This window comes from Alosa pseudoharengus, unplaced genomic scaffold (genome assembly GCF_046254945.1).
Source record: "Alosa pseudoharengus isolate Yale_2024_CS ecotype anadromous, Long Island Sound unplaced genomic scaffold, YU_APseudo_1.1 YU_APseudo_1.1_scf_17, whole genome shotgun sequence".
Lineage (NCBI taxonomy): Eukaryota > Metazoa > Chordata > Actinopteri > Clupeiformes > Clupeidae > Alosa > Alosa pseudoharengus.
In genome coordinates, this window is record NW_027468640.1 from 36966293 (window position 1) to 36990321 (window position 24029).

Consider the following 24029-nt stretch of genomic DNA (forward strand, 5'->3'; position numbering starts at 1 on the left):
CACAAATTTTGAATATTTGAGAATTTGATTCTGGCTATGCCAGGCAACCTCACATCTGGTAATTTTAGGTGTTTTCAGTGTGACATCTGTAACAGGAATTGTAAAGCATTTTTAGCACACAGGCTTATATGTTGCTGAAGCACAAAGTAGTGAAGTCAAAGATATACACTATATTAAGCCACCATAAACCGCAGATCACCAATTTGGCTTAACCAATATCTGATCATAAAACCTTTTTTTCTTTAGTTAACTTCAGCCAAATTGATTCGTTTGGTTCAAGCTACACTTGCCACCCCTTAACCTGAGGACGTCTGTATGTTGTGGGGAAATCCCAATGCTCATATCATATGATCACTCACCAGGAGCCTCCACTGTTCACATAGTAAAGTTGTTCGTGTAAGGACGGGCGCTCGCCGCTTCACGAGCAACATCATGGAATATTCTGCACTCAACACCAACTCTACCGACGCAGTTCCGAGAAAATTTGACATTAAAAGTAATTCCGTAATTTACGCATTTACTGTAGGCTATAATGTGATTTTTGTTGTTGATGTTTACTGTTCCTGTTAGCTTGTTGACGTCAGAGCTACTGTCTGCCTTATTACTCTTAAAATTAATTGCTGGTAGCCTATGTGAACTGACTTAGTAATATATGAAGAGTAGGCCTGTAGTAGCCTAGCCTTCACCTATTCCACTTTCCAAGAAAATGTTCTATTTCATGGATCACCAGTTCCGTGGGGAAAAGGCAAAGTGAAAACGAAAGTAATCCTGCAACACAGTAGCCTAGTAGTCTATGGATGTTTTGCTAATTCGTGATTTGTTACTTGACCTAGGCCTAAACCAGGAAGAATTGATCACAGACATCAGCCTTTTACGTAAGTACCCTATTTGATTTGATATTTTACATCGGTATAAGGCTAGCCTATGTCTAGCTCCCACCCGAAAAGGCAGAAGGAATCCTCTTTTGGTTTTGTTTCACAATGAAAACTATAAGGAATAATCCAACTTTGAAGGGAAGCAAATTTATTCTGAGAAGGAGAAAAATCCTCATAAAAACATTTTAAACAAAAACACACATGCCACAATTATCGGAACCCAAGTATTTCATTCTTTGTAAAGCCTCTCATTGAAGAGCTCTTAGTCTTCTATAATATCTCATAAATTTGGGCTTGGGGAGCATTCCATTTTACAGAATTTCTCTGGATTGTCCAGATATATATTTTTTTCTATAGTGCATTTTCTAGCACAATGGCCACTTTAAGTGCTTCAGACAAATCTATGAGCATTGGGCAGTGGTGATTTTCCTGGCGTGAAAAGATTCCTTGGTCCTCCCTTGTGAATCTCCTCTTAAATGCTGAATGTGATATAACTGGAACTTTTGTTTGGAACTTGCAGTTGTCTCTTTTCAATGAATGAAAGCCTCTGGGATGTTTCTCAACCCTCTTATTTCTATAATGATTTTAAGGCATTGAAATGACATTTCATGAAAGCCCATTGACGTTTACCATGACAAACGAAATAAATCTCATTGCACTGCAGCTCGGTTGCCATGTGGTCACCATATACCTCCTAATTACCTGATTGCGTGGATCCGGTCCCAGCTTGAACACGTGAGGGTGAAATTAAGTCTGATTACTTAGTGGATTAATTCCAAACTATTCATTTCAACTCACCACCGATAGATATTTAAATTGAATTCCCTTATTGTCACTGCTCACTGTAATTCCTTATATCTTACTGGTTTGTCCATCTTTTTAGAAACATACTGTATTCACCTGTCCAAGGTTTCTCCAACCAAAGCAGCGGCTCTGTGGTGCCAGCTTCTCCTATCAGACGGTGTGTGAGCTGGTTCAGCTGAAGCCAAAGACACAACAGTATTTTGAAGAGACCATTTCAGAGCTCACTGCCTTGACATTGTGTGACTGCAAAAAAGTAAGTCACATACTTTTGGTCACTGCTGGCCATGTAGCCTGCAAGTCAATGTAACATTATGAATCAAGTTTGAATAATTTCCTGACACTTTCAATACAATTTTGTGGTGTGTGTGTGTGAGTGTGTGTGTGTGTGTGTGTGTTTTCTCATTAATGTCATTTTCTCTCTGGTCTGTCTTAAAGTGTCCAGGTTGCCATTCTTACGTGGAGAGAGCCGAGCCCAATAACCTGTGTGTACAGTGTTCCATCTGCACCTCTAACAAGCTTCGCATCTACCAGTTTTGCTGGCTCTGCCAGAGGGAGTGGAGAGGACCCTATGCCAATGCCAAGCACTGTGCCAATGAGGGCTGTGGGCAGAGCAAGGTATGATGGTGACTGTAGGCATTTGTTCTCTCCTGTGTTGACGTTATTTCCCCAGGTTGCAGTTCTGTAGTCTGTAGCTGTGTCCCATTCCAGGGGCAGGATGGTTCTAGCACTAGATTTGCAGACCAGTTGCGTCACAGTTGTGGAGCTAGGCCTGTCCCATTTCCAAAACTTTTTGAAATTTGTCAGTGAAGGATCCAAATTCTGGACAGGATGCATATATTGTAATATAATTATGATATAATATAATAATGCAATACATTCTTCAATGCATTTTCAGGTTTCTCAAGGAAATTCAACTTCATCTCTTAAATGGTGCCACCATGATTTCAAGACCAGGACACTCCAGTCAGAAAAGGATGATGTAAGCATTTACATTTAATGCAATCAAAATGATTTGTTAATATGATAAGAACTGTTTTAAAAGACCACAAGCACCGCAGTTTGCACCGTTTTTTTACCGTACACCTCTCCTCCAGATTTACATGTCTATGGACAAGTCTGATAGCCGAACACGCTTGGCTCTACTCATCAACAATGTGGAGTTTGAGCAAGAAAGTGACAGAGCAGGAGCTGAGGTTGATGAGAAGAACATGAGGATCCTACTTGAAAACTTGGGATACACCGTGTTTGTACTCAGGAATCTGACTTCTCAGGTATAACAGTCTGTAGCCTCTCTGACTTATCTGTGGACACAGGAACAGGCAGTTAATCAGATTGGTTGAACCTGGCAGGGAGATGAGCCATAACATCCTCTCACTCTGGGATAAACCCATACAGCATTATTTTTTTCACATAAATAAAATTGATCAAAATGTGGCACCTATTCTCTCAGCAAAATCTTGTCTTACAGCTCAGGTTATATAGTATCTGTGAATGTTTTCTAATGATATCTGATTGGACCTTCTGATAACATGTCAAATGGTTATTATCAGACAAAATAAGATCAAAACATGTACCATGAGAGCACTTATATTGCCAAATGAAAACCTTTAGTGATGTGTTCTTATGCTTCCAGGGCATGGAGGCTGCTATGGCAGACTTCTCTCAGAGGGGGGAACACCTCCAGTCAGACAGTTGTTTTGTGGTGATCATGTCCCATGGAACTCAGGAGGGGATCTGTGGTGTTTCCTATGGTGACGATCAGGAGGACATCTTACCTGTGGACTCCATTTTCCACCATCTTAACACTCCAAGCTGCCCCGCGCTGCGCGATAAACCCAAAGTAATTCTCATCCAGGCTTGTAGAGGAGGTAATTCTACTTACATGTGTGTTTACTTACATGTGTACATTCCTGCATGTCTCAGGGACATGTCTGTCTGGATGAAAGATTGACACCCTCAGTGAACTTGAGCAGAATACTTGCTTTTGACCATAATAAAGATCTGTCTGTTTATCGATCAACCTATCTATCTATCTATATATCTATCTATCTATCTATCTATCTCTATATCTATCTATCTATCTCTATCTATCTATCTATCTATCTATCTATCTATCTATCTATCTATCTATCTCTATCTTTCTATCTATCTATCTGAAATTCTGTGCTGACTGATGCAATTGTCCAGGGGAAAAAGGAGATGTGTGGGTTGCGGACAGTGCCCCCATCTCTAGGCGCAAAAAGGAGCACCGTGAGAAAGACTTCATCTGCTTGAGATCCTGCACTCCAGGTAGTAGCCTGACATGTATCACATAATTTGCACCTTCAAGACACGTGACACATTCCTAATACATCATATAAGAAACATACTGTGTGTTTATGAAAGAGCATCAAAATTATTGCATCTAGTGTGACATATACAGTATTTGTCACTGAGCAGTTTCTTATTAATACCATGTTGAAATCCTGTTGGAATATTTTTGTTTGCATTAACATTGAGCATGATTTCGTTCTTTCTCCACAGACACTGTGTCATACAGAAATACTAAGACAGGTTCAGTATTCATCCAGACCGTCGTGCAAACACTTAATGAACATGCCCATGAGGACCACATCGAAGAGCTTTTCAGGAAGGCAAGTACTGGTAAAACAATGACCAGCCTCCAATCCCCATCCACTATAGTTATATTAAATTAACTGCTTGTGTGCCGTTTTTCTCAGGTATTGAAGACATTTAAGAACAGCTACCCTGACCAGATGCCATGCAAGGATCGGACTACTCTCTCAAGAAAGTTTTATCTCTTTCCAGGACTGTGAATGGAATTCTCAAAAGGATGCACAGCCATTTGGCATGGCACTGGACAGGTCATGATATTGTATCTATAACACAGGTATTTTTTTTATTTAAGTAGTTGTTACAGCTCACTAATACCATCATGCTGGCTGAAAGAAACAGCACATTCAACGTGGAGTCTGCTTCTGACTGTTGGAGTGTATTCTAATCTTGCACAATTACAGACATCCTGTGAACATTTTATTCCCTAAGCTGTCGTATTACAATAATGTTGTAAACTGTACTGTATTTTGCATAATCTATGCAGATCAAGTTCATTAAAATGTTCAGGTCTTATGTTACGTCCTTAGCTGTTTTTGTGTTCCTGCTGCTTTTCTGTGTATTTTTTACACTCCAGCAGGGGGCTTAATTGCTGGACCAGCCCTATATAAGGTGCTGGTTGACGTCACTCCAGAGGCCCACTCGTTTTTTGGTTTCTCGCTGAACGCTACCGCTGCTACGCCACACTTCATGTTCGGCTCTCTGCTCTCGCCCACACTCAGGGGCGGTTCTAGGGGCGGTGCCACAGGGGGCCGGGCCCCATCTGAAATCTCATTGGCCCCAGACTGCCCCTGTACCGTCAATCATCAATAAGTGTCAAACTTGTTGAGAACGACGATCAGAGATGCAAACGACTGGTGGCAGTAATGCACCTATGAAGCTTGAAAGCTAAAGCAAACAATGAACTGTAAAAGAAACAATACATTTGGCCAGAGCCCGTCTCCGTCTACCTTATTAGACATTCTCTGATTTGGCTAACCAGAAATGTCTCTGCTAATGTGAAGAAACGATACATTTGGCTCACGGAAGTATCAGCTAACGTGAAGAACCGATACATTTGGCTAACGAAAGTATCAGCTAGCATTCTAACGTGAAGAACCGATGGCAGCGTTTCATCCTCCACAGAAGTTTCTTGGTGAGTCACAAATCTCTATGTTGGTTATCATCATTATGTGAAAGGGACGTTTATTTGTTGCTGTCACAATATGTTAAGTTTGTCAATCAAATTACGAAGCAGCAGCAAGCAAGCTTGCAGTGAACTGTTAACTGACTTTGTCAGTGAACTGTTAACATTAAATTAACGTTAGTTGAGTTGAGGTTTGATTGTTTGTTAGCATGCTGATAGATTTCATGTATGGAAAGGTAATGTATGAAGTGTTTGAAATGGTGTTATATGAAATGCAGAGAAATGGACATCCTGTTTGTTTGGGGTCCGAAATGAATAATATTACATGCGCTAGTGCGCCTTACCAAATGTAAATAACGTTCGATTTTTTTTTTCCTTGAGGAAAAAGTTTGGCAGCTGCTAACATGAACATGAGAATACATGCCTAATAGCTAACGCTACGTTTTTGTAGTTAATGTGAGCTATCATTGCAAAGTTATTAACCACTATTCTGAGTTTATTTGATTCATGGGCTTCGCATGAATTCTGTCTCAAAGTGTTAGGACAAGGAGAGTTTAATTGAGATAAATTGGTTAAATGTTCTACTCACATAAGCTTTATATGATTTAAAATAATAATAACTGGTTTTACAGTTGCCAGACGACATGCTGAATACAAGCATGGATTTTGTGAAACACGAATTTTGTTTTTCACCTACAGACTGGGATGGCACAGGAGCTGGTGACTTCAACCCACAGTCTTCAGAACCACCAGTCACCAAGCATAGCTGCTCCTAATGGTATGATGCTATTTCTTATTGCCACTACAGTGAGCATATTTTGTCATTCATTTAAGAAACGCCAGGTTGACAGTGGGTTATGAAATTTAATAACAATTAAGTTATTCAAACTTGTTTCATTTTCTTCTCTCCAGACATTTCCCATTCTAGAGCAGATGGTTCTTTGCAATCTCTCCTAAACTGGTATTCCGCAAGATGCAGCACGGAAATAGGAAGAGGCCACTCAATGACTTCTGATACAAAGACTTCAAATGGTAGGAATATTCCATCTTTAGTGTTTTGCTACCCCTTCCGTAATTTTCGCTTTCAAATGACCCATCGTCAGTCTTCAAATCAGAATCAGGCTTTTCTAACTGGAAGCAAGACGGTGGCTTCAAAGACCATTCCAAATAAGACCATTTGTAAAAATAGTTGTTGAAAAAATTGTGTAAATATGATGTAGTTGTTGCTCACATGCTGTGTGTGTGTGTGTGTGTTTGTTTTAATGTACGCAAACTGGCAGTGAAAGTGGTTTCTCTTATCAACAAAAGGGGAAACAGTTAAAGTAAAACTTGTTTAATTGAACGAAAAATGTGTGTATGATGATGTATGATTTCTGTTTAAAATATATTACATTACATTTAGCAGACACTTCTTGACCAAAGTGACTTACATAGGTCAGCTATATTACAAGGGATCACATTGTCCCCGGAGAAACTTGGGGTTAAGTGCCTTGCTCAAGGGCACAACGGGGGAAGCCGGGAATTGAACCAACAACTTTCAGGCTACTGCACGCTAGCCCAGCTCCTTAACCACTACACTACCACCGCCCCAAAATAGCAATGTATTTCCACTGAAGTGTCTATTATATTTTAGTTTTATATTGTGTTTTCAATGCACATTATAAATAAATGGGAAAATTGTTAAGAATTGTATTGGCTTTTTTGTTTTTTAGCATTTAGCATTCAAGTATTTGAACAAGGTAAGACTGGTGACATGTATGCACCTTACTGCTGTGGTGTAGTCTAGTTAGCTGTAGTGGGTATACTGTGATGAACCCCAAATATTAATACCAATCCTTGTCTGTTTTAAGTGGGTATACTGAGATGGTGATGCTTTTTAAGTGGGTATACCAGAGACTTTCTAATGAGGAGACAGCACTCAAAAAATCCTCAATAGAAATGCATGGGGCTAGTTTGTAACGCCGTTGTCTACACATATCACACCCCTTCCTCGGCAAAACGTCAACATGTGAATACATTGAGCCAATCATGTGGTGTGATGTGAATACATTGAGCCAATCATATGGTGTGTTGTGAAGACATCGTGCCAATCATGTGTTGTGAACTCGCCGCTGGAGCAAGATTGGTGTCGTGAAGCCTTGCGCATGCACATTTTTGCCGAATAGGATGCCCGATGAGTGACCAAAAAGCGTTGCAATATGGCCGTCGAGTGGAGGGACGTGCCTAAAAGGACTTTGGGTATACCGCGTATAGTCCTGCATATCACGTAGACAACGTGCCTCTGCCTTACTGAACAAGGTATTTTCTGTGTATGGATGTTGACCGGTTCTTGGCCCCTCAGTGTATGATGTGGCCCCTTTATGGCCCCTGTCTCAGAAAAATCCTAGAACCGCCACTGCCCACACTACGTCCAGGTCTCCAGTCCCTCTCAGAGTGGGAGTCTGGGAGAGAGGCCTGGAAATTGAGCAGCTTCGTTTTTGGCCTTCTGGCTTCGTGTTCGCGGCCTTCTGGCCTTCACTTGCTATTTTGTTTTGAATATTAATTTTTGCCTTTATATATGTTCTAGTTTAATTATAATAAATTATTGATTATTTTCACATTTATCCACCATTGTCTGCTGTGTTTTGCCCTTGCTTTATTTAGTTTTGTTATAGTTCCCTGACCCTAGCAGGGGACATAACACTTACAAAATGTTACAAAAAGTGTATTTTATTGGGGGATTTTCTATAAAAATATATCATGGTGGGCAGCCGTGGCCTACTGTTTAGCACTTCGGACTTGTAACCGGAGGGTTGCCGAACCCCGACCAGTAGGCACGGCTGAAGTGCCCTTGAGCAAGACACCTAACCCCTCACTGCTCCCCAAGCGCCGCTGTTGTTGCAGGCAGCTCACTGCGCCGGGATTAGTGTGTGGTGTGTGCTTCTCCTCACTGTGTGTACACTGTGTGCTGAGTGTGTTTCACTAATTCATAAATGCAGAGACCAAATTTCCCTCACGGGATCAAAAGAGTATATATACTTACTTATACTTACTCATCATAAGGCAATGCACATACATGATGCACTGAAAATGATTGTCACAGAGAGTCTGTGTGCTAAAAAAAAAGTTTAATAATATCTTTATATTTCTGTGCAGAGGACACACTGCCCTTGTTCCTGAAATAGTCACTTTTGAATGGTTGGATATGTACTGATAACTCCTCTTTAGCCACATTGTTGGAAACCCTGTCTTGAGTATTTGTATTCTAAAGAGCAGATTCACTCTACGGCCTGTATGCTTTTCTGCTGTGTGATGCTCAGTGCTACTAAGTCCCATTATCCAGTGGTTCTTAAATTAGGGGTCGGGACCCCCAGGGGTTCGGCAAAAATATTGGAGGGGTCGGGAAATGATTTGCATTAAATAGATTTTTCTAAAGGTTTATAAAAGGTTTTTAGTCAAAGGCTGCCATTGACATTCACCATCTATATTAATGATATTGTCTCTTCCTTAAATGGTTGTCAAGTCCACCTTTATGCTGATGACACTATTTTGTATTGTATTGCTGACTCTGTTCAACTTGCCATTGATAATCTTCAGCTTTCATTTAATGTTCTTCAAGAAGCTCTCATTAAAGGAATTATCGGGAGTAAAATGCACTTTAGATCAATTTACGGATGATTGGGAGTACATACGTTGAGTTGACATCAAAATCATGTCATTCGGATGTGTTTTGAGAAAGTTCGATTTTACCGTTTTTAGTCAAAACTCGTTAGCCTGGAAGTGAACAGGGCAAGTCATTTCGCCGCTACAAAACGCTATTTTTATACCTCTTCTACAGTTCCAAACAACATTACACTTACGTGGTAGTGAGTAGAGGGTCCCTAAAGCCAAACCGAAGTATCCCGAGGTCTTTATGTGGTCGGATAAAAGCTGGCGTCTTTAGGGGAAAGTCCGTAGGAGTCGATTGCCGAGTGTGGAGTAACACGCTCTGGAAATTCACAATTTCGTCGCGGTTTTTTTTTTTTTAAAAACATAGTCCAGTATTTCTTTCGAAATTGAAATGAAGTTGTATGGACTGGACTATGTTTTTTTTTTTTTTTAAACGGCGACGAAATTGTGAATTTCCAGAGCGTGTTACTCCACACTCGGCAATCGACTCCTACGGACTTTCCCCTAAAGACGCCAGCTTTGGAAGTGAACTTAAATCCTGAACTTTGGGTAAACTTCCACTAAAATGTCAACTGCCACTTTTGATTCTCGCCTCTGTAGGGACGAGCCATGGATGAATGTGCTATGTCTGATGTCTATGTCTATGTCTTTGGCTTCTTATCTCTGTTTGGTGTTGTCTTGTCTGCTGTACTGTAGAGCACACTGCAGCACATTCCTAACAACTTCTGTTGTATGGCAAATAAAGTATTGAATCTTGAATCTTGAATTGCTGCTGATAATGGATATGTATCAATACTGATCCTCCTGGACCTCAGCGCTGCCTTTGACACCATAGACCATGACATACTACTTCATAGGCTTGAACATTCCATAGGCATCAAAGACTCAGCACTTGCTTGGTTTAGACCATACCTTTTTAACCGTTAATAATTTGTACAGGTCCGTAATGAACCATCTACCCAGACTATGGTGAAATATTGAGTGTCTCAAGGCTTATTGAATCCCTGTTATTTTCCCATTATATGCTTCTCCTAGGTTCTGAAATTTGGAAACATGGCATTCATTTCCATTGTTATGCAGATGATACACAATTATACCTTTCCATAAAGCCCGATGTATGTTACATGTTACATGTATAAGAGATATAAAAACATGGAGAGAATATAGATATATAAAAACTTCCTGGTTTTGAACTCCGATGGTTTTAGGTCCTAAAAAGATTAGGCATATCCTATCCTCATCACAGGCTACATATAGTGATCTTCCACTGACCTCATCCACAAGTGCTAAAAATCTAGCAGTTATAATTGACCAGGACCTATAAATAAATAATCACCAAAACTTCATTTTACCACTTAAGGAACATTTCAAAGATAAGAAAGTCCTTATCCTTACCAGACACTGAAAAATGAATCCACAGTTTTGTCACTTCAAGGATAGACTATTGCAATGCTCTATACACTGACTGCAATAATACCTGTCTAAGGAACTTACAGCTTATACAAAATGCAGCTGGTCGCACACTTACTAGGACCAAAAATATGAACACATTTCCCCCATCCTAGCATCTTTACTCTGGCTACCTGTTAAAAGTATCATTGACTTAAAAATATTACTTCTAACATACAAAGCCATAAATGGCTGGGCACCTATATTAAAGATCTTTTAGTACCATATTACCCACTTAGACTGCTACGATCACAGAATACTGGACTTCTTGTAATCCCAACAGTAGAGGCAGAGCTTTCTGCTACAGCGCACCCCTCCTCTGGAATTAACTCTCTCCATCAATTTGATTAGCAGACACCCTCCCTATTTTCGAGTCTTAAAACATACATCTTTAGTGCCTCCCATAGTTAGGTATGGTGTAGTGTGGAACTTCACCCACCTCAGGGCTTTTATTGGAATGGACCACCTCTGCTGTGTCCTCATGTGACTGGCGCCCTAGTCATGCGTGTCATGGTGGCAACTGACCATACCTGCGCTGGTGCTGACCTTCACCATGCCTTAGGTATGCTGCCATAGCAAAGCGCTGTCATGGACTTTTCATGTGTCACGCCGTACAACTCTGCTTCTTTCTCTCTCTCAACTCCCCCTCCGTTCAACTCCCTCTTCTCTCCTTCTCTCTCTCTCAACTCTCCCTCTCTTGCCTTTTGTCTCTATAGTATAACACTATATAATACCATTGATATACTTATTATGACCGCCGCCAAAGTCCTTTTAGGCAAGTCCCTCCACTCGGCGGCCATATACCAACGTTTTATGGGCACTCATCGGGCACAGTCTTTGGGTCGAACTGCGCGTGCGCAAGGCTTCACGACACCAATCTTGCTCCAGCGGCGAGATCACAACACATGATTGGCACGATGTCTTCACAACACATCATATGATTGGCTCAATGTATTCACATCACACCACATGATTGGCTCAACGTATTCACATGTCGATGTTTTGCCGAGGAAGGGGTGGGATATGTGTAGACAACGGCCATATTGGCGTGACAAACTAGCCCCATGCATTTCTATGGAGTATTTTTTGAGTGCTGTGTCTCCACATTAGAAAGTCTCTGCCGCCGCTAGCGAAGCTAGTGAAGCGGTCATATAGGGATTGTCAAAGTTTTTTTTTTTTTTCCCCGTCATCTACTTCCTGAAATTTTGGTCAACGATACCCGGGGCACCGAAACACCGGGGCACATGAAATTTGGTGGGTATGTAGCCTTACTAGACTTTTACGGAAAAGTTTCGTTTGGTCCCCGGGGGCCACTCCCCCTCCGCGCTGGGCCCCCCGAAACCCAAAAAATGCAGTTTTTCCTAAATAACTACCTGAACCGTGGCACCGAGGATGAAGAAATTTTTATGGTATGTTGGTCTCAAGGGCCCACATCAACCTAGTCCATAATCACTCATTTGTGATTTGCACCCCCCGGTAAAAAATGAAAATGCAATGTCATTCTGCTTTAATCGCCCCTCTCTTCAGTAAAGACGTTCAGAACTGCAGCAAATTTTATGTGTATGATTAACCTGACATTCTCTGGGGGTATGCCAAGTTTCGTAGAATTTCATCCATGGGGGGGTCTTAAAAATTAAGTTATGTGTACATTTAGTGACTGTACACTCATTGGCCTGTAGATGGTGGTGCACACATATACACACGCACACACACACACAGGCACGTATACCATCAGTATCGGCAATTAGAACGGCCGATACAAAATTACAAAATCAGTAGGATTAAAGGAAAACCAAATATTCATCATAATAATAACTAGATGTACCGCATAGCGGTACAAAATATGACCGCCGCTCAGTCCTGTACATCCGTTCCGCGAAAATAAATCACACTTCAATTTGTCTCCATATTTTACTCCATCACCCACTCTTGAAACTTTTGTGTATGCTTGTTTGGCATGCCTGAGTGTGTGTGTGTGCGGCTGCACAGAAAGTAGCCTACTGGTGCTGAAAAGGTGAATAGATTGTAGAATAGCCAAAGAAGATGTAGCATTGTTATAAAACCTTTAAAATCTCTAAACAATCACAAGTAGGGCAGTTCATCACAGTTCATCCATTGCAACTGGATTGATGAAAGGTCACTTACACCTGTAGGCTACATTGCATTTGGGAAAAGCAAAAGGTATCAGCATAATGTTATTTATTTATTTATGTATTTATTTATTTATTTATTTATTTGTTTGTTTGTCTATTTATGAACAAAAACATCTCTGTCAGTTCCATGCCGTTTTCAACAGCTATCAAAAACAAAGGTCATTTTTGGATGGATGGATTTTTTGTGAATGTTTCTTCTTCTACATAAGATTTTAGTCATCTTTAGTTCATGTAATACTTTATTGTCAATGCACAAATTAAGTAACAGTAGTCTGAAACGTTATTGTTAATGCACAAATTAAGTAACAGTAGTCTGAAACTAAATGCTGTTTTACATCTAACCAGTGGTGCAAATAACTGACATGTCCAAATGGGCCTTGATGAAATGCGTCGCTAGACTGTTCATACACATTTTAACGGGCCAAAGTTGAAGAGCTGTTGTCCGTTATTGTTCGTGCAAATATAGGCTGATTCATGTTCCCTTGCATTGTGTAACTGAGGTTCATGGCTAGTCTGGCTTTCACCAGACCAAGCTCAATCTTTTAAGAAATCAAAAAATAAATAGCGGGCAGATCATGCTGGGTTTACCCAGCCTAGTCCATAGACACCCGATATTGTTTAATTTTCCGGTTGAGATATCCACGGTCTGGCTATTCTAAATGCAAAAATGAATCAGGGAGTTATGACAAAACTGTAGCCTAACTAACAAACTAGATCCTAATAGAAAGCTGTTAGCTTCCCTAAGCTACAGGTAGGCTTATAAGGTAGGCCTATTTACAACATAAATTATCAATAGGCTATGCTGGCGACACAAATAAAATCTCCTTTGGAAACCAATGGCTTACGCCTTACAGTATCAAGCAGACTTAAACTGCCATATCGTGGCGAAAAGTTGTAATAAAATTCACGCAGCTCCATGAGTTAAGGAAAGAGCGAATGAAGCCACTTCAAAATGGGACCTACTACACAGTAGCTTAGGTGTGTTGCTAAAGCAGCCATAATGAAATGAAGGTGTCATTGTTTGGATACTTCACACACACGTGCTTTTTAATTTCACAGACTACAACTACCAAGCTGGAATCAACCCTGCACGCACTTAAAACAAAATAAACAGGCGTCTCAGTCTCACGCATGTATAGGCAAAACTGTATCAGACCGGTGTAACGTTGGTAAATCTTCCATTGCACAGAATGATTTTTGTAGCACGTGCAACAAATGACAGTTGAAAAATACAATTACAGTGCTGCTATCAATTTGCTTGGTATAACCGCATTTATAGTTTTCTACAAATGCAATCAATCAAATTGGCCTCCATCACTCAACCAACGCTAACGGTAACATTACCTAGGTCCTTATTGATATTATAAGATTAACGTACCTTCAGTAAAAACCAAGCATGTCCGATAAACATCCTCAGATTTATTTCGGCTTCAAGAAGAAATGGGAATTACATTTCATGTGAACATCATCCTATCCTTATTAGACGTTCTCTGCGGTAAACTACAGTCCTTTTAGGAAGCGTCCATTGTTTTTCCAACCCACTTTTAACTTCCAACAAAATTACGTCTCACTGCAACGATGCGCCATCTAGTGGACAAACGACTACTTATCGCCAATACTGGAAATGCAGCCATGATGATGATGATGAATATTTATTTTGGCTTTTTTTTAATCCTACTGAATTTGTAATTATGTATTGGCCGTTCTAATACCGATAGTATGTGGGTGCCTGTGTGTGTGTGCATGTGTATATGTGTGCACCGCCATCTACAGGCCAATGAGTGTACAGTCACTAAATGTATACATAACCTAATTTTTTTTAGACCCCCCCATGGATGAAATTTTTGGATGGATGGATTTTTTGTGAATGTTTCTTCTTCTATATAAGATTTTAGTCATTTTTAGTTCATGTAATACTTTATTGTCAATGCACAAATTAAGTAACAGTAGTCTGAAACGTTATTGTTAATGCACAAATTAAGTAACAGTAGTCTGAAACGAAATGCTGTTTTACATCTAACCAGTGGTGCAAATAACTGACATGTCCAATTGGGCCTTGATGAAATGCGTCGCTAGACTGTTCATACACATTTTAACGGGCCAAAGTTGAAGAGCTGTTGTCCGTTATTGTTCGTGCAAATATAGGCTGATTCATGTTCCCTTGCATTGTGTAACTGAGGTCCATGGCTAGTCTGGCTTTCACCAGACCAAGCTCAATCTTTTAAAGGGACACCAGGCAAGCCTGATGTTTTTTCTCTACGAAACTCCCCCTCGCTCGGACTGAAGCTCTTTTCCTTTTCTTTGCATCTTCCGTCATGCTTCTTCGCCGGCTCTGCCATTGTACACACGTTTGCAACAATCGCTAGCGTTTCGTTAGCCTCCCTCTGTGCTGTGGATGCAGGATGGAAACTGAAACTGCTTCGGTCGCCGGGTACGATACACTGAACTTGCAAGCGGGATATTCTTCCTACAGGCAGTAGGGGCGGGCGAGAGAGTCTTCATTCGCCCTGTAATGAGTCATTTAACCATATACCGACTTACGAAGATGAGTAATTAACACGAAAACGTTGCCTGGTTTCCCTTTAAGAAATCAAAAAATAAATAGCGGGCAGATCATGCTGGGTTTACCCAGCCTAGTCCATAGGCACCCGATATTGTTTAATTTTCCAATTGAGATATCCACACTCTGGCTATTCTAAATGCAAAAATGCATCAGGGAGTTATGACAAAACTGTAGCCTAACTAACAAACTAGATCCTAATAGAAAGCTGTTAGCTTCCCTAAGCTACATGTAGGCTTATAAGGTAGGCCTATTTACAACATAAATTGTCAATAGGCTATGCTGGCGACACAAATAAAATCTCCTTTGGAAACCAATGGCTTACGCCTTACAGTATCAAGCGGACTTAAACTACCATATCGTGGCGAAAAGTTGTAATAAAATTCACGCAGCTCCATGAGTTAAGGAAAGCGCGAATGAAGCTAATTCTAAATGGGACCCACTACACAGTAGCTTAGGTGTGTTGCTAAAGCAGCCATAATGAAATGAAAAGTCATTGTTTGGATACTTCACACACACATGCTTTTTAATTTCACAGACTACAACTACCAAGCTGGAATCAACCCTGCACGCACTTAAAACAAAATAAACAGGCGTCTCAGTCTCACGCATGTATAGGCAAAACTGTATCAGACCAGTGTAACGTTGGTAAATCTTCCATTGCACAGAATGATTTTTGTAGCACGTGCAACAAATGACAGTCGAAAAATACAATTACAGTGCTGCTATCAATTTGCTTGGTATAACCGCATTTATAGTTTTCTACAAATGCAATCAATCAAATTGGCCTCCATCACTTAACCAACGCTAACGGTAACATTACCTAGGTCCTTATTGATATTATAAGATTAACGTACCTGCAGTAAAAACCAAGCATGTCCGATAAACATCCTCAGATTTATTTCGGCTTCAAGAAGAAATGGGAATTACATTTCATGTGAACATCATCCTATCCTTATTAGACGTTCTCTGCGGTAAACTACAGTCCTTTTAGGAAGCGTCCATTGTTTTTCCAACCCACTTTTAACTTCCAACAAAATTACGTCTCACTGCAACGATGCGCCATCTAGTGGACAAACGACTACTTATCGCCAATACTGGAAATGCAGCCATGATGATGATGATGAATATTTATTTTGGCTTTCTTTTAATCCTACTGAATTTGTAATTATGTATCGGCCGTTCTAATACCGATAGTATGTGGGTGCCTGTGTGTGTGTGCATGTGTATATGTGTGCACTGCCATCTACAGGCCAATGAGTGTACAGTCACTAAATGTACACATAACCTATTTTTTTTTAGACCCCCCCCCATGGATGAAATACCCCCAGAGAATGCCAGGGCAATCATACACATAAAATTTGGTGCAGTTCTGAACATCTTAAGCAGAATGATATTGCATTTTCATTTTTTACCGGGGGGGGGTGCAAATCACAAATGAGTGATTATGGGCCAGGTTGATGTGGGCCCTTGAGACCAACATACCATAAAAGATTCTTCATCCTCGGTGCCATGGTTCAGGTAGTTATTTAGGAAAAACTGCATTTTTTGGGTTTCGGGGGGCCCAGTGCGGAGGGGGAGTGGCCCCCGGGGACCAAACGAAACTTTTCCGTAAAAGTCTAGTAGGGCTACATACCCACCAAATTTCATGTGCCCCGGTGTTTCGGTGCCCCGGGTATCGTTGACCAAAATTTCAGGAAGTAGATGACGGGGAAAAAAAAACAAAAAAAAAAACTTTGACAATCCCTATATGACTGCCGCTAGCGAAGCTGCATTTCCAGTATTGGCGTCACGTAGTCGTTTGTCCACTAGATGGCACATCGTTGCAGTGAGACGTAATTTTGTTGGAAGTTAATCTAAAGTGGGTTGGAAAGACACTACGCTTCCTACAAGGACAAGACTGTACAGTAGTTTGCCGCAGAGAACGTCTAAGGATAGGATGATTTCTGCATGACATGTAATTCCCATTTCCTCTTGAAGCCGAAATAAATCTGAGAATGTTTATCGGACATGCTTGTTTTTTACTGCAGGTAGGCTACGTTAATCCTATCAATAGCAGAACGTAGGTAAAATAATGTTACCGTTAGCATGGTTGAGTGATGGAGGCCAATTTAATTATTGATGTATTTGTAGAAAACCATAAATGCGTTGAGCTACTGTACAGTGGGTTGGGTTCCATAAGTGTCCACTTCATTCGCCGTTTCCGTGATTCACACAGCTACGTGAAATGTATTACTGATATGCAAAACTATTAACTTTTCGCCAAGAGATGGCAGCTTGATACTGTAAGGTGTAAGCCATTGGTTCCAAATGAGATTTTATTTGGGTCGCCAGCATATAGCCTAGTGACAAGTGTTGTGTAATAGGCCTAGCATAGGGCCTACCTTATATAGCTTATAGTTTGTTAACAGTCACGGTTTTGTCATAACTCCCTCTATGCATTTTTGCATTTAGAATAGCTCTGAAACCGGGGGGCGAACATGTCGCAGGGGGGGCGCCAGTGCGTGGATATCTCAATCGCAAAATTAAACAATATTTCTATCGGGCGCCTACCATGGACTAGGCTGGGTGAAAATCAAAAGATTGCGTCAAAAGATTGATTGCATGGACCTCATAGTTGCAAAATGCAAGGGAACATGAATCAGCATATTATTTGCACAAACAATAACGGACAGTAGCTCTTCAACTTTGCCCGTTAAAATGTGTATGAACAGTCTCGCAACGCATTTCATGAAGGCCCTTTTGGACATGTCAGTTATTTGCACCACTGGGTAAAACGGCATTTTGTTTTAGACCTACTGGTATTTAATTTGTGCATTGACAATAAAGCTGAATATCATTTGAACTAGATGACTAAACTTATGCATATGTAGAAGAAGAAACATTCACAAAAATCCATGACATGACCTCTCTTCTTGATAGCTGTTGAAAACTGCATGGAACTGACAGGGATTGTTTTGTTTAATAATAAATAAATAAATACATTATACTGCTACCTTCTGCTTTTCCCAAATACAATGTAGCCTACAGGTGTACCTTTCATCAGTCCAGTTGCAATGGATGGACTGTGATGAACTGCCCTACTTGTGATTGTTTAGAGATTTTAAAGGTTTTATAACAATGCTACAAATTTTTTGGCCCAGAAACAAATCTATTCACCTTTGCAGCGCCAGTAGGCTACTTTGTGTGCGGAATGTGTGCAAACACACATTCCAAACAAGCATACACAAAAGTTTCAAGAGTGGGGGATGGAGTAGAAGATGGAGACAAATTCATTAATATGATTTATTTTCGCGGAATGGATGACAGGACTGAGCGGCGGTCATATTTTGTACCGCTATGCGGTACATCTAGTTAATACTAACCATCATGACTTATAATAATATATATTATTTATCTCTCTTTCTTCCCTCACTTGTGAGATAAACTATTACCAGCCATCAGCCATCCTATGACTGCCCTATGTGATGACCCTGTGCCCCTTCAGGCCTTCTCCTGTCAGTGCACGGGCAGGGCTGGGCCTGGTTGGGCTAATACCCTCATTGATTACACCTATGGTTAGGGTGGGGCTTATCTTTCTGATTAGGCATTTTTCTTACTTCTTGCAGGCACTCACTTTGATTCTCTCACACTTGCACTTTGCTCTCTCCCCTCATTTCTAACTCTACCTCTTTCTCTTTCTTTGTCTTTAGGCCCACTTCACTAGCTTCTTTTCATCCATACATCCATACACTCATACACGCACGCCACCACTCCCATTCATTTCCCCCTAGACATTTTGCTATTGGCAACCTTGTGCTTTACTTTAATAAATTAATATATTTGGTTTGAACCTTGTTGTCCGTGTCCCTCTTTATGTTTCGGTCTGGAAACGAGCTGGCCGTAACACCTACCATTGCCTATTGCAGTCCCCTTGTCTGGATTTCTGGCCCGTGCAGCCTAGCTACATATGACAATTCCTATTCCCTATGGACAATGCCCTGTAACTGACCCTAGGCAGATGGGTCAGGCTCTTGAGTCTTGTATCCACTCGAGGTTTCTTCCTATATGTATCTCCAATTCTAGGGACTTTTTCCTCGTCCCTGTTACTCATGGGCACTTTCTGAATGTTTAACACTCTGTTAAGTGCCATGAGACATGAGTAATGTTTTGGCGCTCTATAAGTGACATTAAATTGAAGTTGAAACACACTTGCACACTTTGCAACTTGTTGTTGTTGTCCTGTTGTCCTGAACACTTCTGAACACACTTCTGCTGCTCTTACATAACTTGCACCACTATGCCACTTGCATACTTAGGTCAAACAAAACTACCTCAGCCATTTATTGGCCTGACTTTTGCACTATTATATTGACTGTCTACTGTATGCACAATTGCACAATTTCAACCAAATTTTGCTGCTCTTATTTCTTCATTGTATGTGCCTTCTTATTTTTACTTTTTACATTGTTTACTTGAATGTTATGTTTGTCTGTGGACCTAATTGGTAAAATACGTCTTGTCTCCACCGTGGGATAGTAGGAAACGCAATTTCGATCTCTTTGTATGTCTTGACATGTAAAGAAATTGACAATAAAGCAGACTTTGACTTTGACTTTGAAATTGAAATTGAAATTATTCACTGCACCACATTATACTGATTGCTTACACTTTTATTTTCCAAATCCAACTCCACTCCCTTTTGTTAAGTTCTATTCATTTATTAAAAATCTAATATATGTATTGCTACTCCGTGTGTGGTCTTTCCGTACTCTTACTTTGCTGAAAAAAACAGCTATAAACCAGCTTATGCTGGAAGCTGGTTTTAGATGGTCTTTGCTGGCTTAGTTGGTTGGTTGTCACAGGGATGCTGTTGGTAAAATATTACATACCAAAGTGAAACATGAAATCCATGAGAATCATACAGGGTATAAGTACAGCAAAGCATAGATAGTTATACAGTAACAGTGGCAAAGTCAGGAATCATCCAGGCTACCTTAATCAATAACACAAATGGCTGTTGACACAAAACAGACAACAACAAGTGATATCAACACTGCCGCCTTACATTATCCATGTTCAGAAGAACAGCACAGATGTTATACAGGGTCGTGACGCAGACGTAGAATCATACTCGAAGCTGGTGTCACACTCCACCTCAGTCCCATTGATGAGAATGGGGCTGTGTATGCTAACGCATACTTGGTGTGAGAGCTAGGGACTGAATCTTGAGGATGTACATACAATATTATGTTGACTTGTGACCACTATGGGGGTGCTAGTGTTATGGAAATGAGCTCATATCTCAGCAAATCTTTAACGTATCAAAACTAAACTAGGTATGAGAGGTTATGTGGTGTAAGGGAGGGGGTTTATCAGTGTGAGTGTGGGTGTGTGTGTGTGTGTGGGGGGGGGGGGGGTTGGGGTAAGTGTGATGAGAGGGGTAGCAGGTAATAGGGTGTGTGCAAGTGCAAATGCCAAAAGGAAGGAAGAGTATGAAAGTTCACCATCCTGATGGTGGAGAGATGTGTATGCGTCTAATGTAACAAAACTGAGTTGCCATGACAGCTCCTGCTCAACGGCTCGGCCCTCAAATATAGCTGCAGAGCGAAATGGACAAAATTGAAGAGCTGTGAAGCTTTTGGAAAGTTTTCACCTTGGTCTGTTGGTGGCGCTACAGTGCACATGATAAAGTCTTGTAAATTGATTACCTTTTGCCTTAATCCACTGATCAAGTTTGAGCTTGATAGATCAAAGCATTGCAGAGCTATTTGCATTGATGCTGTTAAAACATTGATGGATTTTGACCAGTTGGAGGTTTTGGGGGTTGTAACTTGGTGAAATTGGTCAGTGGCCTGAGTAGAATAAGTGTGCAAAGTTTGAGCATTTTACTATGTACATTTGTATGTGCTGCCATGGACTCCCATGGCACTACAAAGAAGCATAATAACAAATCCTACTAGCCCTATAGGGTCCCTACGCAGCTTCAATGCTTGGCCCCCAATAAGACAAGGTAGAAACACTAATGGCCCCAAAAATGACAGAAATGTGGCAAATGACTTTTAAGTGATAGGGACCAAATGTAGTGCTGAAAATGTATAATCAGAAAAGTAGGCCAAAATAAATGTCCCATGACAAATGCATTATGGGAAGTCTAGACCAAATCTATTGCTGAAAATCTTCAATTTCCCAAATACAATTTATTTTCAATTTTTCACAATAGAATTTCACATGGGGGGTGTCATTGGACAGAGGAGAGAGTGTAGTTTCAGAATGTGTTGAAACATCCGATGCAAAATGCATTATGGGATGTGTGTTGTTGTTCTAGTGCTGAAATTCTGCAATTTCACAAATACATACTATAAATTCAAAGGGGCTAAATAGGCCATTTTCCACGATAGAATTTCACAAGTGGGGTGTTATTGGAAAGAGGAGAGAGTGTAGTTTCAGAATGTGTTGAAACATCGGATGCAAAATTCTTTCTGAGATGTGTGTCGCAGTTCTAGTGCTGAAATTCTGCAATTTCACAAATACATACTATAAATTCAAAGGGCAAAAAAGGCCACATTTTCACGATATAATTTCACAAGTGGGGTATCATTGGAAAGAGGAGAGAGTGTCGTTTCAGAATGTGTTGAAAAATCCGATGCAAAATGACATATAGGCTGTAGGGAATACATTTACTGTAGAAAAAATTCAAAATCTGCCACCAACTACATAACCCCAGTAAATTTAATTACCAAATTATTTAATATAACACAAAAGACAACATTTATCAAAACATTCGGCAATGGAGTCAACAGAAAAATGATACAGGCTTTTAAACGTCTGTGAACAATGCCTGTTCATCTGCAACAGGCACATGGCTGTGTTATCGCGGATTTGCGGTCAATCCTGCCCCTTGTGGTAGAAAATTGCAATATTTAAGGTGGAATTGAAAATTAACTCCCCCGCTATCTGAATCTAGTGCTAACTTCAGCTTCGTCAAATGAAAAGGGGGGGGGGGGGGTGCCATTTGTTGCCTTGGTGTTTTATAGCAAAGCCACAATGTGTAGGCTATAGGATTCATAAAAGTATAAATATATTTCGTTTTTGATGATCCCTTACAATACAATCTTAGCCAAGCTGACGCGTAGCCTATTTTCATCTGGTAGCCTAGAGGAAACATCTTAATTTTGTTAAAATGAATCAAACTGAATGAGCCAGTGAATGGGCTTAATTCATGACTCCTGACCACAGGTGTCATGAATTAAGCCCATTCGCTGGCTCATTCAGTTTGATTTACTCTGCCTGAAGAAGGTCTGCTGACTGAAAGCTTGCAGATGGTGAAGATGGACTGCCGGAGAACAGGCAGGAACGGAGATACAATATTACAATATATTAACGATTAAAATATATTAACGATTACAATGTATTAACGATTACAATGTACAGTATATTTGCACAGACTGGAGTGTGCAGATTTGTCTTATATTTTAATCCTGGACTTTCACTTTACTACCAGTGAAATCAGACAGTTTTTTAAATCAATTTAATTGCATATCCATGACGATCAACTTGATCTACTCATTCTTTATTGATTGAATAAGATGCAAGATTTATTTCATTTTAATTTTCATGTGTTATACTAGTATATTGAATTGCAAACTGCCCCCCCAAAAAACTCACTAAAGAATTGTATGTTTGTCACACTTAAAATGTTTCAGATCAAAAAAATGTAAATATTAGTCAGACAAGTAAACACAAAATGCAGTTTTTAAATGAAGGTTGCTATTATTAAGGGAAAACAAAACCCAAACCTACATTGCCCTGTGTGAAAAAGTGATTGCCCCCTAAACCCAATAACTGTTTGGGCCACCCTTAGCAGCAAAAACTGCAATCAAGTGTTTGCAATAACTTGCAATGAGTCTTTTACAGCGCTGTGGAGGAATTTTGGCCCACTCATCTTTGCAGAATTGTTGTAATTCAGCCACATTGGTAGCCTGGAAAATCCAGACCCTGATAATCTAGAAAGATTAAGGGTCTGGCAAAGAGCAATGTAATGGCCCAACTCGAGGGGCGGCAACAAGCATGCATTTAAAAATCTCACTGCACGCAATTGGATAACACTAGACCATGCTTACTCTGAATGATTTCGGACTTCGACGCAATCGGATAACACTACGACCAATGTGTACTGTCCTCCAACGTTGCAGCGCTGTCTTCATCAGTTTAGCTGGTTCCTCGGAATGCAAGGGGGAAAACTAACGTGTGCAAATATATCAAAAGGCTAAAGTCCTACATTGGCTATGTTGTAGCCTATCCCCAGAATATCAGCAGCAAACTCAGTCTCTGTCTCGCAAAACAGTCTCCAAATAAAACGCACATCGGCCTGTTGCCTAGCCTATTCTGTGTGCCAATATAGCCTATCGTCCAAAATGCTTGATTGCATTGCATTCTCCACATTTTTAGCTAAATTTTCATGTACCACATCAGCATTTTTGTTCAGTGAATCTTTTGTAAATTGCTTTACAATTACCGTCGGGCCTATAGGCATATTGCCAGGCTTGCCTCAGCTTCGGTCACGTCCTTTTACAATTTTATCATTGTAATAAAAAACGCAATTTGGCACATAATTTCAACATGCTGCTGGCCTACTAATTAATGCCTATTGTATTGCATCATTGCTCTTTGCCAGAGTGTCTCGCAGAGACAATTCCATTGTGCTCTCGCGAGAACTCTGGATTTCCAGGGTACCACATTGGAGGGTTTGAACATGAACTGCCTTTTCCACAGCACCTCAGTAGGATTCAGGTCAGGACTTTGACTAGGCCTTTGACTTC

The 24029-nt window shown here is 40.4% G+C and overlaps 1 protein-coding gene across 3 annotated transcripts in view; it reads left to right on the top strand.

The window, feature by feature from the left end:
• Positions 1 to 365: 365 nt before the first annotated feature.
• The window catches only part of casp23 (caspase 23, apoptosis-related cysteine peptidase), a 29068-nt gene continuing 5404 nt past the window's right edge, over positions 366 to 24029 (top strand). Inside the window, exons 1-13 of one of the 3 annotated variants that reach the window (XM_076289469.1) lie at positions 366 to 496; positions 834 to 875; positions 1540 to 1610; positions 1759 to 1932; positions 2115 to 2294; positions 2575 to 2658; positions 2774 to 2950; positions 3313 to 3547; positions 3867 to 3968; positions 4203 to 4312; positions 4400 to 5427; positions 6118 to 6196; positions 6331 to 9413. In XM_076289469.1, the coding sequence (XP_076145584.1) occupies positions 433 to 496; positions 834 to 875; positions 1540 to 1610; positions 1759 to 1932; positions 2115 to 2294; positions 2575 to 2658; positions 2774 to 2950; positions 3313 to 3547; positions 3867 to 3968; positions 4203 to 4312; positions 4400 to 4495 (1335 nt within the window). In that variant the 5' untranslated portion in view covers positions 366 to 432 and the 3' untranslated portion in view covers positions 4496 to 5427; positions 6118 to 6196; positions 6331 to 9413. Of the gene's footprint in view, positions 497 to 833; positions 876 to 1539; positions 1611 to 1758; positions 1933 to 2114; positions 2295 to 2574; positions 2659 to 2773; positions 2951 to 3312; positions 3548 to 3866; positions 3969 to 4202; positions 4313 to 4399; positions 6197 to 6330; positions 9414 to 24029 lie in introns of those variants that run through there. The other 2 variants (XM_076289468.1, XM_076289470.1) reach the window with 2 other exon arrangements.